The 18,975-nt window shown below is 46.1% G+C and overlaps 1 protein-coding gene across 4 annotated transcripts in view; it reads left to right on the top strand.

The window, feature by feature from the left end:
• Window positions 1–18: 18 nt before the first annotated feature.
• HOOK3 (hook microtubule tethering protein 3) overlaps window positions 19–18,975 on the top strand; it is a 95,991-nt gene continuing 77,034 nt past the window's right edge. For all 4 annotated transcript variants that reach the window (XM_071581404.1, XM_071581402.1, XM_071581403.1 and 1 more), the window contains exon 1: window positions 19–182. In XM_071581404.1, coding sequence (XP_071437505.1) covers window positions 126–182 — 57 coding nt within the window. In that variant the 5' untranslated portion in view covers window positions 19–125. The remainder of the gene's footprint in view (window positions 183–18,975) is intronic.

The raw sequence follows: 18,975 nt of genomic DNA, 5'->3' as shown, positions 1-18,975 counted from the left end.
GCGCGGCGGCCCCGGCAGGGCGCGGTGACGTGTCGGCATCACCGCCCGGCCCGGACGGGGCGGGGCGGCACTGGCGGCCCGGACCCTGCCGCGGCCCCGACCCTGCCGCGGCCTCGCATCCCGCAATGTTCAACGTGGAGAGCCTGGAGCGCGCCGAGCTTGGCGAGAGCCTCCTCACCTGGGTGAGTGCCGCGCTGCCGCCCGCACTGAGCCGGGCCGCGCCGCAGGGCCGGGGAGCCGGGCGCGTCCCACCCCGCCACGGCCCCACGCCGGCGGGATAGGCACCTCGCCCCGCAGCGCGCCCGGCGCGGGTCTGCGGGGCCCCCGAGCACCGGCCTCGCTTGTTTATGGCTTGTCTTGGCGCTCCGGGTGCGCCCGGACAGGGCTCTGCGCCGCCCCAGCTCTGTGCCCGCGGCGGCCAAACAAAGGGCCGGGCCCGGCGCGGCCGAGGCGGCGCCCCCGGAGCCGAGCGCGGCCCTGGCGGGGGCCCCGCGCCCCGAATTGCCGCCCCTGCGTCTGTCAGTGTCCGCCGTTCGGGCCTGCCCGTCCCGCTCGGCCGCTTCTCGAGCCAGAAACTCGTATTTCCGCCTGTTTGTTTTTCTCTGGTTTTGAGCAGTACTTCAGTCTCGAGAGGCAAAATTCACTGGTGAAGTCGAGAATGATACAATATCAACCTAAGAGGTTGATAGGTCCATCCCTGGAGATGTTCAAGGCCAGCTTGGATGGGATTCTGAGCAGCCCAGCGTGGTTGAAGGGTGTCCTGCCCACGCCCGTGGCCTTGGAACAGGATTATTTTCAAGGTCCGCTTTCATTCCAAACCATTCTATGATTCTGTGATCAAAATTACCTTATCCCATTTTAGTATTTGGAGCTTGGTCCAAAAAGATCTTCAGGTTATGCTGTCACTCAAAGAGAAGCCAAAGTGTAGTGGATGTTGAACTGGGTCTGCCCCTACAATGTAATCTGAGCAACGACTGTGACACAGCCACAGATCTTGTATTTCTGTAGCACCTCCTTTGTTGCTTAGTTGTTTTGAACCACTGAATTCGGAATTTTGGCTATTTTGGGATTGTTTTTTCCCCCTCTGTAAATAAAATTGCCAAGGAAATACCCCTGTATGAAACTGCAATACAGATGACTGTTGAAGAGAAGCGGATTTACAGACATTTGGTCTGTGAGAGACCAGAGCTGACTAAAGTTCTGATGGTGATGAGTAAGTTCCTGGGGAATGACAGGTTAGGTCTCTCTGTGAAAGGCAAAAACGATGAGGAAGGGAAATTCACTAATTGTTGGAGGTGAGCAAGTGGCCTGGAAAGTACAGAAGGAAGAGGTTTTGGGGAATAGTGTACCCCAGTGTGTCATACAAGTCTGGAATAAGTAACCAAGTTTCTCTTTTCCTTCATGTTCCTACCAGTTTTTGCACCTTTGTTACAATTGGCAACTTGTCTTTTGGTTTTCCGTGATTTCTCTTCCAGGTGTGGGGAGTGAAAGTCCCAACGTGTGGAATTCAATGTGTGTCAATACTGGCAAAGAAAGGCTGAGTGAGATGCTCAGCCTTTATAATCTGCAGTCCTGAAGCTATGTCTATCCAGTGGTGTCTGTTCCTGTCTGTAATAATGGTCCACAAAGGTCCCTTTACGCTTCTCACCTTTGCAGCCCCTCCTCAGTTAATGAGCTAATGAAGAAACTAGCCATGTCTTTTTTGGTTAGCAGAAATAGTAAATCCTCTTAAACAGCTTTAGAATTGGTCAACATGGTTCTGAGATGAATGTGTGAATAAAAAATTGGAGAGAGGTGATTTCCGTTTATTCCAGGATACATGAAACTTGCAAAAGAGGCACTTGGGCTTTTTATTCCTCTGTGAAACTGAGCATGTATAAACAGGTTGCTTTTTTTTGTTTTGCCTGGACTTTCAAAGTTCATAATGATTCTTGGGAAACCGTTCATTTAGATAGGAAAGTAGAGCTGTGTTAGTAGTAGTTTATGCATACCTGGGGTGGCCAGTCTTTTTGCATTATGCCAGAAAAGCTGGCTGCTCCTGGGAACTGGTTTAGCCTCCCAGGTTGCTTGCTTAACATTCATACAAAAGTACTTAAACTGGTTTGTCTGTGTTTTGAATAGATAAGGCTTTCCACACATCTGAGAACTTGTTCAGACTAAACTGAATCTTTGCTCAGATGGATATAGGGTGAGATGAGAGTCCTTCTCCCTCTGCCAACCCATGATTTTAATGAAGGAGAATATCGCTTGGGCTTTTTACCTTGCATGCCTGTGATTCCTATTCTGGTATATTTAAGCTGGGGCAAGCTGCTTACCTAGGAATATGTTTTGGTTTATTCTTAAATATTTTGCCAGTGCCCATTTTTGCCATTATGCTCTAGCTGGCATTGGAATTCTCTTTTTTTTCTGCTCTCTGACTGTATCATCAAATGGTTTTATAAATAAATTTTTTTCAGCAGCCAGAGTAGGGGTGACTTGAGCCAAACTGAATGGAGGACTGGAGGCCAAGTACTGATTTCTCAAAGTTTGTATTTACACTTTAGCAGTATTTGCAGCCTACTGTAATTGCAGAACTATTACTCTACCAAAAATCTCCCAGAAACCTCTTCAGAGACTCTTCTATGCACCTATGGAGTTGTTATCCAAGATGCAGTATAGCCAAGGCAATTTAGAACAATGTGGCTGTAAGGTAAATTTGCAATAGTAGGAAATTTGTTTCAGCGTATCTAATACAGATTCATGACATCTTCTTATGTTTAAAACCTAAGAATGGTCCACATACAAACACATGATTTGGTTTTTGTTTTTTTTTGTAGTGTCAGGAATGCTCTCAACTGAGATACATATCTAAGGCATTTCTCAAAACATGGAGAGCTGTCAAACCTGCCAGTGGCAGTCACTCTTCAATATGTGTGTCTGCATTTCAGTGTAAGGGCTACAGGCTTTTCCTACATAACTTCAAAATTTTGCTTTTTAACATAGAACTAAGATGTGATACTGAAAAGATTGGTTAGCATTGGTATGTAAACAGTAGAGTTCCTCAAAGAGGTCACTGCTGAGTGGTGATGAGTAGCAAATGGCTGTGGATATGTCATGAAATTTCTTTCCTTACAAATATCTCTTATTTTGCTCTGTGCTGCCTCCACGGAGCTGTGTCTTGCCTGCTTGCTTTCTTTTCAAACCCTCAAGGCCAAATATAGTTTCTGTTAAAACTTTTGTGATAAATGAGAACTTTGTGAACACTATAAGGCCCCCTGTTTTGGCATCTTCCATTTTAAAAACACTTCGGCCAGTTATGTGATATGAGTCCTTTGACCTTTCTCCCTTTTTGGCTGGGAAATCTCAGTACAGTGTATCTTTGTGTACTGTGTGGCGGCCTGTCCCCAGCTGGAAGGAGTTGTCTGTGTTGGTATGAAATGCAGAGATGATATGAGCACATGCAGAAACAAATTTTGATTCCTCAAGAAAGCTGCTTGTAAATGGTTGGTAGGCACCCTTTTCAGAGAGAATCAAACTGCTCAAATTTACTGGGAAAGCTGTTTTCTCTTACTGTCCAGTTATGTTCCTTCTGGATTACGTGGTTCTTGATCCTATACATCTATGTTTTTAAGTACTTTTCTGGTTTCTTGTAGATTTCAAGTTTGTAGGCGACTTGTTAGGCCTTTTTAAATTCATTCTTCTTCTGATCCTGTATCACTGACCACAAAGTTATAGGGTTTCCTTTTCTTTTGATGATGTAATTGCATCAGCATCTCTTACCTCTTGAAAAAAACCATCAGATTTCAGGAGTAGTTGATTGTGCTTATGATGACAATGAGTCAAGAAGACAGTTCTGTTCAAATTATGTTGCTGTTCAGACAGAAGCAAAAAACTTCTGAGCTTGTCAGCAGTCATGGGTTATGGGTTGAGGAAACTGTCAGGATTACAGCTTCTGGAACTGATGTGAAGGACCAGTAGACCAAACAACACTTTTTTTGGTTTCTTTATGACTTCTCAGTAAGATGGTAAAGATTTTGGTCCTTCACCCTTCAGAGGGATAGTTGTCTGGGACAGTGATACTCTGCATGTAACAATAAGTGAAAGGAGCTGGAGTGTCTAGCACCATTATTAGGCCATGGGGGTTTTTAACCTATTCCTGAGAGGTCAAGCAGAAACAGAGGAACTTCTCGTCAAGATTGTATTGTAAAGCAAGTGATAGAAGGCTGATAACAAATGACTATGATAAGTAAAGATAATGGGATACAGTCTGCTTTGTGTTCCTCCCCATTCCCTCTATCTTTTCAGCCAACAAGAGGATGGAAGACTGAACACAGAATTTGGAGGTACGGGCATTGTTCATTGTGTGCATTTTGACACAGTGTTAGATTTTCATTCTTTGGGGCCTTGTCCCAAATTCTGCCTTTTTTCAATTTTCTGCTTTCTGAAGAGCTGTTTTATATAGTGGTACATTTATAGCACTTTCTAGTTCTCTGGAGAAATAAACATTTAGATATGATTAAGTATGTGCTCACTTTCAGCTCCCAATTCTGCCCCCTCATTTTTTGGCGAAGAGTTGTGAGATGTTGCTTAGAGAAGAAACAGGCTGTGCTGCTAAGAACTGTGAACCTGAAGCAGTGTAAAGGAAACTTTTCTGTTATCTTGTTAATCTTGAGGTGGGAGGTGTGGAGAGAAATCTGTTTCTATCTTTTCTGAAATACTTAAACATTATTTCAAAGAGATGAAGTCAAACTCAATTTTGCACATTTGCCTGCCTTAATTGTAAAGCCATTTGGGGGGCTCTTGAGCTGGAAGATAATGTTCTGTCATTCTGTTCTTCCTTTACCATTAGACATTTTGGCTGCAATGTATTTGACTTCTGTAAAGCAAACCAGACCTTCAAGTCGAGTCTTGGGCTTCTCTCTCCCCTGCTACACAATTGCACTTGCTGCTCTCTTCTTTCTTGGCTGACTCTTGAACACTGTGGTCATTTAGAAAGACTTGCCTAAATTCACTTAAAGTGCCTCCATCTTCAGAGCCTAAGTCTGGGGTTGTTTAATCAATTTAATTTGCAAGTCCTAGTGATTAATTAAAAAAACCCCCACCAAACAATGAGGTTGTTTTCCACACAGCAAACAACACCAGCACAAAGTTAAGGCAGGAATGCGTGGCTGGAAGTGAGGGGAAGAGGTAGTAATGTCCTTGTGGGTTTTGTTGCCAACAGCCTAGCAGGTCCTGCCACACAGGAAAGGGAATGGGATTAACTCCTTCCCCAGACTACTGGTAGTGGTTTCCTGCCCTGCAGAGTATGCATGTGTTGTTTTTCTGTTTGCCTTACTTTGCCATGCGTGACTTTGTCATTCCTGTGAGTTACTTGGTTTTTCTCATTCAGGGCAGTGAACAAAGAGGCAGCATGGAAAGGAGGAGGGTTTGGGTGGAAGGAAAAACTCTCTACAGTTAAAGGCCAGGGAGTCCAGCCAGCACTCCAGTCCTGCATGTGGCAGGCAAAAACTTCTGAATAAATACAAAGCTGAGTTGTGTTTCAGTGAACTAGCTGGGGCCACAAAGAAATGGGAACTTTTCAAAGGGGGCACACAGGAAATGTTTTTGGAGGGGTGCAGGTAGTGGAGCAAGTATTGCACAAGAAGTTACATTGTGAATCTGATGATATTGTGCTTCACCCTTTGAGTTCTTCAGGCTCTTTCATGCCTTTCAACTGCAAGCTTCTTTTCAGCTGTGTACTACACTGAAAGTGCAGTGCTTTGTGTCCTCTGTGGAAGTCCTGATGATTATTTGGAGCTAAATCTCTCAGGGTAGCTAAGATACTTAAACTAAACAAGTGCATATTTATGGCCCATATGATTTATATCTTGAGTACAATCGATCTGGGAAATAAGGATCTATATTTTATTCACTGCAGAGTTGCAAAGCAGTAAATGAACCGTAGCCTTTCCTACATTCCAGGATTACACAGGATAAATCTTTGAGTGAACTTGTTTGTCCTGGAAGTAAGGTATCCACAATTTTACTTCAATATAGGAATAACTAGAAGAAAATATGTGACTAATTGCAACACACTTGGTTTGGTGGGGTTTTTTGTTTTGTTTTGTTTTTTTTTTTAATTAGGAATTTTTGAGTTTTTATTAATTCTACTGCCGCTTTTGTGGCTAGGAAAAAAACCCCAAACCAAACAGCAGGACTTGATCACTCCAGCATGGTTTAGCTGTTTTTATTTTATGGACAATGTCAAAAGATGGCTGGCTGTTACATGGTGGCTCATCCTTTTTTAAGGCTTTTGGACTCAAAAATCTTGTTCTACATACTTACACAGTCTCCATGAAGTTCAGGAAAATGTTTGTTGAAATACCAGTAAGGAAAAGGAGCAGACTTGAACTGCAGGATATGCTAATTTTAGTGTTGTGCTATACATCTTGGTTACCACTTCTAGAATCTGTTACGTCTGAATTCTTTATCCTGATGAAAACTTAGTGCCAACTCTCTCTGAATCCTTTCTTTTAGCAGCTAAATCTTTATTACTCTTGTGCTCCTATGAGAACCTGTGTTTCCACACTGATCAGGAAGTTTGTGCAGATGATATTTAAGTAAAACTTAATGCTTTTGGATTCATCCTCTGTGCTTTTGGAGTAGAGAGTTCTTTTTTTCACCTGTCAGCAGAGGCAGTACCTCCCATCTGAATTAGAGCTGCAAGAGGGTGGAGTTGTGGGCTTTAAACAGTTGTTATTCTTCTGCATTTTGCAAGGGGGAAACAGTAATCTGTGTTCACTTTTTTGTTTGTTTGCTGCTGTTGTTTAAGTAATATTAGAAAGATGTATAAATTTGGAAAGTTTCTCTGGCTAGTCACAAGCCAAGAAGTTAATGGACTTTATTTGGGCTTATGCCATCCCATAGAAGCTATGCCTTGCTGCCTGTCCTTTATTTTAGTATGGATCAGTTTGAACACATTTACCTGGTGCTATCCCTATCAGTCTTTATTCACAATAAAAAGAATGTCACTCTTCTGTTCATTGAACACTGTTCTGCAGTTTGCATTGAACACCTGCTCTTGGAGAACAGTTTCATTATCCTCTAGTGAAACTTCATGTGTCCCAGTTCTATGGGTTGGGTTTAGATTATCCTGTGAGTCAGAATACTGAAGACAGAAGATATGTTATTCCCATATTTAATGTGACATAATTTTAAGTGTGTTGTTTTGTCACCTCTGGGTAGTAGAGATGGACATTTTTGGTCTCTAATTAGCAAAGAAGGCTGGTGGTTCCTGTTAACCCTACCATTTGTGTTTCTTTTTTCCATGAGCAGAGGTTTTTAGTCTTATAAGGCACTTCTGGGGCTTTCTAAAATTCATTGGTGCTTGGTGGAGGGTGAATGTGTCCATCCTACAAATGTAAGGGCATTGAGGTACTGTCTGGCAATTTTGCACTTTATTAGTAGCTTGTGTTTTGAGAAAAGAGGTGAATGCATCCATTGGCAAACACTACTTTTAAATAAAACATGATGAAATAGATGGAAGCTTGGAAAGAACTGTTGGTTTATGGTGCTGTTAGGTCTTCCAATTATGTATTAGTTTTCCTTTTATCTTCATTACAAACGCTGTGTGGAATTCTTTTTCATCAGCTGGTTCATCTGGCTTTCAACTGAAAACAGGAACACATTCATTTTCACACCAGGAGTTGGTAGTTTAGTTTGTTTTCTGGTGCATGTTTCTGAAATGGTTAAACTAAACCCCATTCAGACTTGAGACTCTGTTCATTGTATCGTAATAATTTGTCATACTTGAACACTTCAGTTAGCAACAATTCAGTGGCAATGCCAAGATAGTGCAGGAGCAACTGGTTTATGCTGTCATGGCTCTCTTCGTCTCTTAAGTTCTTTAGTAGGTACGCTGTAGTCAAGGTATATCTTCTGCTTTCTGCACCGTGTTTTCTGCAAAGGAAATACTTAGTCTTTGTGGAAGTTGCACTTTGAATGAAGTATTTTGATCGAGATCTTTCATGGCTTTGACCTGTTCAGATATTTGGGGTTAAACATAGTATGCATAAAATGAGAAGGAAGTTAGTAAAAAATTAATATTCAAGGCATTCCCTCAAAAGAATCCCTTCCCTGGCCAGTAGTGTAAAAACATTGCCTTTTCATTGTTTGGCTAATTGAGTGCCTAACATTACAGCTGGATTGCAAAGCAACTCTTTGAGTTGTTAGTAATAAAAGTCTGACAACCTAAAAATCAGTAGAAACATGCAGATATTCAAATCCTGGAATAAAACTGTTGCTTCTTAGAGAATGTATTTCCCCACTGTTTGTTTCATACAGTCTGCTGCTGTCTTGGAAAATATGAAAAAATGGCTTATGCCGTGCCTGTCCAAGCAGAAGACAGCAGTTACTTCCATCTGAGAGGAGAGAAATGGGCGGGGAAAGCTTAAAGTTACGCCGAAGCACAGGGTATGGTTATAGCATAGGAATCCACTTCTGGTTTGAAAGGTCTGTCTCATTACAAGAACAACTGGAGTCTGAAGAAGAACAACTGTGTCTATCATATATGAGCTTGCCATTGTGAAAAGAATTGATGGTCTGGTTTCCTCCAGACATTGAACATCAGTAAAGTTTGTTTTAGTGATATTGTTGCAGACCTGGTAGGTAATACGGGGTAAGTGTAGAGAGACAGCAGTATTCAGCCGTCCTTAATCATCTCTGCTGGTTCAGTCTTTCAAGTGTTCTTGATAATGGCTTGAGTAGTGACATGCATCTAAGCCAGTGAGGCTGGTTGGTTCCTTTAACAGCCACTTCTCCCTCTCTCATCCATGTTTTCTGTATCTTCTGTAGTGACAGGATGTTATAGGCTCCACATGGCAGCTGGCTGTAAGCTTGCATGGTCAGTTCCAAAATCACAGGAAAATGGTGGATAAATAATTCTAAAGTGTCGTTGACATGATTTAATCCTGTCTGGAAATCAAGTATCACACAACTGCTCTCCCATTCTCCCTGGCCCCTGTGCCAGTTGGGAGGCAAATTGGAAAGGAAGGGTAAGCCTTGTGGGTTTAGATAACAATTTAATAATTGAAAAAACCCCACCAACAATAGTAATAATATACTAGCTATAATATAAATATAAAATAATACTGATATTGAATATAATAGAATACTAAATATGGTAATAACAACAACAGTAATAGTAATTGGAATAGTAAGGAGAGGGAGAGGGAGGGAGAGTAGCAAAACCCAAGAGAAACAAGTGATGCATGATACAACTGGTCAGAACCTGCTGATGAATGCTCAGCCTGTCCCTCAGCAGCAACTGGGGAGTACTTATGCTCTTATAAATACTAATTTGAAACAGGGTGTTACTGTGTGTTGTGTTTGTGCATAAAGTAAACCAATCACACAGTGTTTTATCTGCTGAGAACCACTACTAATGATTTCAGATATTATTTCAAAAGAATACTTAAAAGGTTTATTATGCAACTGCATCAGTAATAAAAACTAAGTTGTGTATATAATCACTGTGCAAAGAGCAGATCTTTTGTTATCTCTGTGTTGAGAAGGGAAAGGAGAACTTTTTTTCTTTGAGATAGAAGGGGGTTGCTTTGTTGTTTGTATTTTACTTTTTCCTTTTTTTTGGATTCCCTATTGTAAGTTTTATCCCTCTTTTCACCTGCTGTCTTTGATAAGTGTTTGTCCAGTTCTCTGACCTTCATATTAAAAGTGGGTGGTCCCATGCTGTAAAGGAGAGCACTCTGGACTCCGAATCCCAAGGTCCCAAGTTCCAGTCTCAGTGGGACCGTCCCCTGGCAGTTCAATGCCTCCCTGCCATCCCCTCCCGTCACATCTTGGATGCTGAGCAGGGTCAGCCTCGGTTAGTACCAGGTGCTGTGACAGTCTCAAGGACTTCACTGTCACTGTCCAAGCTCACTTGGCCATGGCAGATGGACCTCAGGACTGAAACGGTGGGGCCAGTTCTGCACGCCCTGTGCCTCACCTAAAAAATCCACTGTGCAGGCTGAAAGGCCACACCCACGTGGGGAGAGCCTTTCCCAAATCTGCGTTCGCAAAGTCTGGCCATACTATATTAAAAGTATTTTTCCTGGAATACATTTTTACATCTTACTCCTAGTAGGTAAGAAATCCTCACTGGTCATAATTGTAATCAGGAACTGTAGCTCAGATGTTCTAAGGCACTGGCTTCCTGCAGCAATTATTTAGTCCCCAGTGATAGCCGTCTTTGCATGCAGTCACCTGGTACTCCTTCTTTTAAGGTTTGTATAAAAACTGAATGGTCATGTTTACATTTGTGTGGATCAGAGATCTGGATTAATATTTAATAAAATGAAATAAAAGAACCCTTTTCTCTCATTACTTGATAGTTGAGGGGAAGGTGTGAAGGCCTACTAGAGCTAGTGATTGAGCCAAGTGATTGGGGTTTTTTCCCCATTTTTTTTCCCCCAGATTCTTGTCTTACAGAATCATAGAATGGTTTTTGTTGTAGGAGACCTTTAAAGGTCAAGTAGTCCAACCCCCCTTGCCTTGAGTAGGGACATCTTGGACTAGATGAGGCTGCTCAGAGCCCAGTCCAGCTTACCAGGGATGAGTCATCTACTGCCTGTCTGAGAACCTGCTCTAGTATTTCACCACCCTCAACATAAAGCAATTATTCCTTATATCTAGTCTGAATCTACATGCTTTCAGGTTAAAACTCATTATCCCTTGTCCTCTCTCTACAGGCCCTATTAAAAAGTCTGTCCTCACCTTTCCTTCCAGTATTGGAAGGTGTGCTGGTTTAAAGGTGAACCAGCAGGGGAAATGAACTCACCACGAGAGAGATTATAAGTCAGACCTAAAATTTAATAATAATATTACAATAGCAACACTGACACACAAGGGAAATTGCTTTCAACTCACAAAACCCCAGCAGTATAACCCAGTGTCCTGGGGCACAAACCCAAGGGGGTTTGTTTGCCCTTGTGCTGAGACCCCTGTGGTTCCCCCAAGTCCAGAGCAAAAGGAAAAGAAAAACCTGTTGGTGCAGGCAAGGGCTGTGGGCTGGGCGAGAGCGGTGATCTCCTCCTGTCAAGGTCCTGCTGCTGCTCTGGATCTGACGAGAGGTTCCCGAGGTCTTCTTACCCATCACTTATGTACCCTCAGGAAGCTCTCAGTCCCTCCCCCTGGGCGGGGACTCACACAATGGGTGATTAACTGTGGGAGCCAGGGGGTGTTGAGCTGTTGATGGCCCATTGGCAGCTCCGCCCCCCTCAGGCTGGGTGTGAAGTGATAATGGCTCCCTGGACAGCTGCTGCTAATGGCCCATTGACCTTGGGGAATGAATAGAGGGGGTAGAATACACAGCTTTGATCACCCCCACACAGGGTTAGCTGGTCCCTCCTGCTGAACTAGGACATTATCCACCCCTTATTCTACTCCATCTAGTCATTCCCAAATTAATCCCCTTTTTACCTATACATACATATATATACACATATATACGATGAAGCATTACAAACTCTTCTCGCTCAAAATTAGGTCCCCTTGTGGTACACATCGTGTTTCTCCATCTTTTTGCATTACCCACCAAGTGCAACCAGGTCCTTGAGCAAAGACAATCCCTCGGATGGGTTTGCCTTTGTTTGAGGTGGGACTCACCCAAACAGTCTTTCCTAACATACCTCTCATATGGACCACAGGGACTTTATCTCCGTCTACAGTATTCAAGAGTTCTGATTGGGCAGGGCCAGCTCGATTGATGGAGCCCCGGGTGTTGACCAACCAGGTGGCCTTTGCCAAATGCAGCTCCCAGTGTTTGAAAGTTCCCCCACCCAACGCCTTCAAGGTTGTTTTCAGCAGTCCATTACATCGCTCAACTTTCCTGGCAGCTGGAGCATGGTAGGGGATATGATACACCCACTCAATGCCGTGCTCTCTGGCCCAGGTGTCTATGAGGCTGTTCTTGAAGTGGGTGCCGTTGTCAGACTCTATTCTCTCTGGGGTGCCGTGTCTCCACAGGACTTGTTTCTCAAGGCCCAGGATGGTATTCCGGGCAGTGGCGTGAGATACGGGGTATGTTTCCAGCCATCCAGTGGTTGCCTCTACCATGGTCAGCACATAGCGCTTGCCTTGGCGTGTTTGGGGAAGTGTGATGTAATCAACTTGCCAGGCTTCCCCATACCTGTATTTCGACCACCGTCCACCATACCATAGAGGCTTCACCTGCTTGGCCTGCTTGATGGCAGCACATGTATCACAGTCATGGATAACCTGTGAGACACTGTCCATGGTTAGATCCACCCCTCGGTCACGAGCCCATCTGTATGTCGCATCTCTGCCCTGATGACCAGAGTCATCACGGGCCCATCGAGCTAGAAACAATTCACCTTTATGCTGCCAATCCAGATCTACCTGAGAAACTTCGATCCTGGCAGCTCGATCCACCTGCTCGTTGTTACGATGCTCCTCATTAGCCCGGCTCTTGGGTACATGAGCATCTACGTGACGGACCTTCACACTCAGCTTCTCTACCCGGGCAGCGATGTCCTGCCACATCTCAGCCGCCCAGATGGGTTTCCCTTTGCGCTGCCAGCCGGCCTTTCTCCAACGCTCCAGCCATCCCCACAGAGCATTGGCCACCATCCATGAGTCAGTGTAAAGGTAGAGTCTTGGCCACTTCTCTCGTTCGGCGATATCCAAAGCCAGCTGAACAGCTTTCAGCTCTGCAACCTGACTTGATCCACCTTGTCCTTCAGTCGCTTCTGCAACTCGACGTGTAGGACTCCATACAGCTGCTTTCCATTTCCGGCTTGTCCCTACAATGCGGCAAGAGCCATCTGTGAAGAGAGCATATCGCTTCTCCTCTTCTGGTAGCTGGTTATATGGTGGGGCCTCCTCAGCTCGTGTCACCTGCTCCTCTTCTTCTTCAGAGGACAATCCGAAACTCTCACCTTCTGGCCAGTTAGTGATGATTTCCAAAATCCCAGGGCGATTAGGATTCCCTATCCGGGTTCGCTGCGTGATCAGAGCAATCCACTTACTCCATGTGGCATCAGTGGCGTGATGGGTAGAAGGAGCTTTTCCTTTGAACATCCATCCCAACACTGGTAGTCGGGGTGCCAGGATGAGCTGTGCCTCAGTGCCAATCACTTCTGAGGCGGCTCGAACTCCTTCATAAGCTGCCAGGATCTCTTTCTCAGTTGGGGTGTAGCTGGCCTCAGATCCTTTGTATCCCCGACTCCAGAATCCCAGCAGTCGTCCTCGAGTCTCCTCAGGTACTTTCTGCCAGAGGCTCCAGGATGGGCCATTCTCCCCGGCTGCAGTGTAGAGCACATTCTTCACATCCTGTCCTGTCCTGACTGGCCCAAGGGCTACTGCATGGGTAATCTCCTGTTTAATCTGCTCAAAGGCTTGTTGTTGTTCAGGGCCCCACTGGAAATCATTTTTCTTCCGTGTCACAAGGTAGAGAGGGCTTACAATCTGACTGTACTCAGGGATATGCATCCTCCAAAAGCCCACGGCACCTAGGAAAGCCTGAGTTTCCTTCTTGCTGGTCGGTGGGGACATAGCTGCTATTTTGTTGATCACCTCTGTTGGAATCTGACGACGCCCGTCTTGCCACTTCACTCCTAGGAACTGAATTTCCTGAGCAGGTCCCTTGACCTTACTTCGTTTAATGGCAAAACCAGCTCTTAGGAGAATCTGGATTATCTTCTTTTTCAAAAACCTCCCCTGCTGTGTTCCCCCATAGAATGATGTCATCGATGTACTGTAGATGTTCTGGAGCCTCACCCTTTTCCAATGCAGTCTGGATCAGTCCATGGCAAATGGTGGGACTGTGTTTCCACCCCTGGGGCAGTCGATTCCAGGTGTACTGCACCCCCTTCCAGGTGAAAGCGAACTGCGGCCTGCACTCTGCTGCCAACGGAATGGAGAAAAAGGCATTGGCAATGTCGATGGTGGCATACCACTTGGCTGCCTTGGACTCCAGCTCATACTGAAGCTCCAGCATGTCCGGCACAGCGGCACTCAGGGGGGGTGTGACCTCATTGAGGCCATGGTAATCCACCGTCAGCCTCCACTCTCCACTGGACTTTCGTACTGGCCATATGGGGCTATTAAAGGGTGAGTGAGTCTTGCTGACCACCCCTTGGCTCTCCAGCTCACGAATCATCTTGTGTATGGGGGTCACAGAGTCTCGGTCAGTGCGGTATTGCCGACGGTGCACTGTGGCTGTGGCCAGCGGTACCAATTGTTCTTCAACTTTCAGCAGTCCTACAGCAGAAGGGTCCTCTGTGAGGCCAGGCAAGGTGCTCAGCTGTCTGATTTCCTCTGTCTTCACAGCAGCTATGCCAAAGGCCCAACGCAGTCCCTTTGGGTCTTTGAAATATCCATTCCTCAGGTAGTCTATGCCAAGGATACACGGGGCTTCTGGACCAGTCACAATGGGGTGTCTATGCCATTCCTTTCCAGTCAAGCTGACTTCAGCTTCCAGTACAGTCAGCTGTTGGGATCCCCCTGTCACCCCAGAAATAGGGATGGATTCTGCCCCGACATATCCTGATGGCATCAACGTGCATTGTGCACTAGTGTCCACTAAAGCTTTGTATTTCTGTGGGTCTGATGAGCCAGGTCACCGAATCCACACAGTCCAATAAACCCGATTGTCCCTCTCCTCTACCTGGCTAGAGGCAGGGCCCCCCTAGTTCTGGTCATGGTATTCACTGCGCTCTCCCTGTGAATATGACCGGGAGGTTCCTTCAAGAGGATCGGGCATAACATCATCATTTCTATACTGTCTGGAGCCTTGCCCACGAGAGACCGGAGCAGCCTTCAACCTTGAAGAATTCCCTGTGTTAGTTGTGCCTCTTTGCAATTCACGTACCCGAGCTGCTAAGGAAGAGGTGGGTTTCCCATCCCACTTCCTCATATCTTCTCCATGCTCATGGAGGTAAAACCACAGATTGCCGCGTGGAGTGTACCCTTTCTCCTTAGCTGGAAGACGCCTGCTTCTGATGGCAGAGACTCTCGTTTGTTCTGGAGAGATATGAAAGAGTCCTTCCTTAATCTTCTCTTCCAGTTCAGCCAGTTTTGTTTCCACAGCTGAGACGTGGGCTCGTAATGGAGCAGTGACAGTGTCTTCATAAATCTTGAGTTTGCTGACCAGTGCACCCCCCTTGTCTTCTCCCTCTCTCCACTGCAATGTTGCAAGGTAGCGAGAATACATTTCTGGCCCAAGTCGTGCAAATTTTAACCACATCTGGGATGTGTACTGGACACCATCTGGACTTTTAGGGAATCTCTCATCTTCTGAAAAGATTATCTCCAGTACGGCTAATTCCCTTAAGCACCGGATACCTTGTTCCATCGTGTTCCACTGTCCTTGCTGTACGTGGAGGTCCTCCTTACAAAGATATCTCTCCCTCATGCTTGACAACAGTCGCCGCCAGAGGCTGAGAGTTTCCTGTCTCTTTCCAATGCCCTGATCAATGACAACATCTCGAGAAAGGGATCCCAGCTGCCTTGCCTCACTCCCATCTAGAATGGTATCATTGGCTGCAGCATCCCAGATTCGAAGTAGCCAGGTCAAGATGGACTCATTTGCCTGTCGTGTGAACTCTCTCCGGAGCTCACGCAGCTCTCCCAGGGATAGGGACCGGGTGATTATTTCTGGCTCCATTTCTTCTGCTTGAGATGAAGGTCCTGACTCTTCCTCGTCATTCACTATACGAACTGATTTGGTCTTTGATTTTCTTTTCTGGACAGGGGCAACTGCTATCGGTTTCTGTTGTCCTTCTGGCTCCTCCATGGTTTGTGTGGACATGGTGCTGGTTGATTTGTTTCCCTTTCTCTCTGGCTCAGCTGTGGTTTGTGTGGGCATGGTGCTGGTTGATGTGTCTCTTCTCTCTGGCTCAGTCATGGTCTGGACGGACATGCTGCTGGTTGATGTACCTCTCTTCCTCTCTGGCTCAGTCATGGTCTGGGTGGACATGCCGCTGGTTGATGTATCTCTCTTCCTCTCTGGCTCAGCCGTGGTTTGGGTAGACATGGTGCCTGTGGATTTGCTCCTTTTCTCCTCCTCCTGATGATGCTGTACCACACCAAGCAGTGTGCGGTAGGCAGTGGCCAGGGCCCAGCAGGTTGCTGTGAGCTGCACATCTCTGGGACTACCAGAGCATCTTCCTTTCACATAGCTTAGCATTTTGGCAGGGTCCTGCAGTTGTTCCGGGGTGAATTTCCAGATCATTTGAGGAGAGAAGGTCTCCAAATACTGGCCCATATCTTCCCACTTCCCGTGCCACTCAACATCATCCGCTCCCAGGGCAGGCCTCCAGCAAGTCTCCTTAGAGAGCCCAGTTCTGACCCTAAACATGGTGTATACAGTACAGAGGAGACAAAGCAACACTAACAGCACTAACAGTAAGATTATACTGTCCCTAACATCAAAAGGAAGCTCAATATTTTCAATGATTGTTGTAGCAGAGGTGAAAAGGTGGAAGTAACCATTTCCGCCTGTTTTCCCCACAGTCTGGGTGCTATTTTTAATGAGACCCCAGAGGTAACAACCCAATCCAGGACAGGCACACCAGACTGAATATACATTCACAATGAAATTCATTGCTTCTGATGTTATGACAACATAAACATAGTATATTAATAAAGCAATTTTGATCCTTCTCCCTGGTATTAAAGAGAGCATCAAAATAGGCACATGGTTCCCCATGTGTCGAAATATGAACAGGCCCAGATACACCATCCACATGAATACATCAAGCAACATGGTAGTCAGGGAGTTTCTGTATCCAAATACACAAAATGAAATTGTAATTCTGACTTCTCTCTCGTGGCCCCACGTTGGGCGCCAAAAGATGTGCTGGTTTAAAGGTGAACTAGCAGGGGAAATGAACTCACCACGAGAGAGATTATAAGTCAGACCTAAAATTTAATAATAATATTACAATAGCAACACTGACACACAAGGGAAATTGCTTTCAACTCACAAAACCCCAGCAGTATAACCCAGTGTCCTGGGGCACAAACCCAAGGGGGTTTGTTTGCCCTTGTGCTGAGACCCCTGTGGTTCCCCCAAGTCCAGAGCAAAAGGAAAAGAAAAACCTGTTGGTGCAGGCAAGGGCTGTGGTCTGGGCGAGAGCGGTGATCTCCTCCTGTCAAGGTCCTGCTGCTGCTCTGGATCTGACGAGAGGTTCCCGAGGTCTTCTTACCCACCACTTATGTACCCTCAGGGAGCTCTCAGTCCCTCCCCCTGGGCGGGGACTCACACAATGGGTGATTAACTGTGGGAGCCAGGGGGTGTTGAGCTGTTGATGGCCCATTGGCAGCTCCGCCCCCCTCAGGCTGGGTGTGAAGTGATAATGGCTCCCTGGGCAGCTGCTGCTAATGGCCCATTGACCTTGGGGAATGAATAGAGGGGGTAGAATACACAGCTTTGATCACCCCCACACAGGGTTAGCTGGTCCCTCCTGCTGAACTAGGACAGAAGGCTACAGGGAGGACCCTGAGATTAGCTCAGCTGGTTAAAACTTGGCTGTAATAATGCCGAGGTCATGGGTTCAATCCCCCGTATGGGCCATTGACTTAAGAGTTGGACTCGATGATACTTGTGGGTCCCTTCCAACTCAGAATAGTCTGTGATCCCTTGAGCCTTCTCTACTCCAGGCTGAACAACCCTGACGCTCTCAGCCTTTCCTCATAGGAGGAAAGTCCTCTGATAATTTTTGTCCCTCTTCTCAGGACCTGCTCCAACCATCCATGTCTTTCCTGTACTAAGGACCCCAGAGCTGGATACAGTACTAAGGCTACTGAGGTCTCATGAGAGTAGAGTAGAGAGGGAGAATCGCTTCTCTCGACCTTCTCGCCTCAGTTCTTTTGATGAGCGAACCAGGATATGGTTAACTCATTGCTGGCTCATGTCCAGCCTCTCATCCACCGGCACCACCAAGTCCTTCTCAGCAGGGCTGCTCTCGATCTGTTCATCCACCAGCCTGTCCTGATACCGAGGGGTTGCTCCGACCCAGGTGCAGCACCTTGCTCTGGCCTTGTTGAACCTCATCAGGTTAACAAGGCCAAGTGCCGGGTCCTGCACTTTGGCCACAACAACCCCATGCAGCCCCACAGGTTGGGCACAGAGTGGCTGGAGAGCAGCCAGGCAGAAAGGGACCTGGGGGTACTAATTGACAGGAGGCTCAACATGAGCCAACAGTGTGCCCAGGTGGCCAAGAAGGCCAATGGGATCCTGTTCTGTATCAAAAATAGCGTGGCCAGCGGGACCAGGGAAGTGATCCTTCCCCTGTACTCTGCATTGGTGAGGCCACACCTTGAGTATTGTGTTCAGTTCTGGGCCCCTCAGTTCAGAAAGGACATTGAGGTGCTGGAGCGAGTCCAGAGAAGAGCAACAAGGCTGGTGAAGGGACTGGAGCACAAGTCCTATGGGGAGAGGCTGAGGGAGCTGGGGTTGTTTAGCCTGGAGAAGAGGAGGGTCAGAGGTGACCTCATCACTGTCTACAACTACCTGAAGGGAAGTTCTAGCCAGGTGGGGGTTGGTCTCTTCTCCCAGGCACTCAGCAATAGGACAAGGGGGCACGGGCTTAAGCTCTGCCAGGGGAAATTTAAGGTGGGTATCAGGAAAAAATTCTTTCCAGAGAGAGTAATCAGGCATTGGAATGGCCTGCCCAGAGAGGTGGTGGATTCCCCATCCCTGGAGGTTTTTAACGTGAGACTGGATGTGGCACTGAGTGCCATGATCTAGCAATCAAAGTGGGGTTGGATTAAGGGTTGGTTGGACTTGATGATATTGGAGGTCTTTTCCAACTCAACTGATTCTATGATTCTGTGATGTCAGGGCTCCATATGTGGTAGTGGCAAAAAATATCCAAGAATCCTAACAGGGAATGGGAATTTACAGTTTTGTGGAACTAGTGATGGGGACCATATTGCAAGCACTCAGGAATTAGGAGCAGAGGAACAGTTCCAGCAGGAAGAGAGAGAAATCCT

This window comes from Pithys albifrons, chromosome Z, assembly GCF_047495875.1.
Source record: "Pithys albifrons albifrons isolate INPA30051 chromosome Z, PitAlb_v1, whole genome shotgun sequence".
NCBI lineage: Eukaryota > Metazoa > Chordata > Aves > Passeriformes > Thamnophilidae > Pithys > Pithys albifrons.
This window is presented reverse-complemented; position numbering and strand designations above follow the sequence as displayed.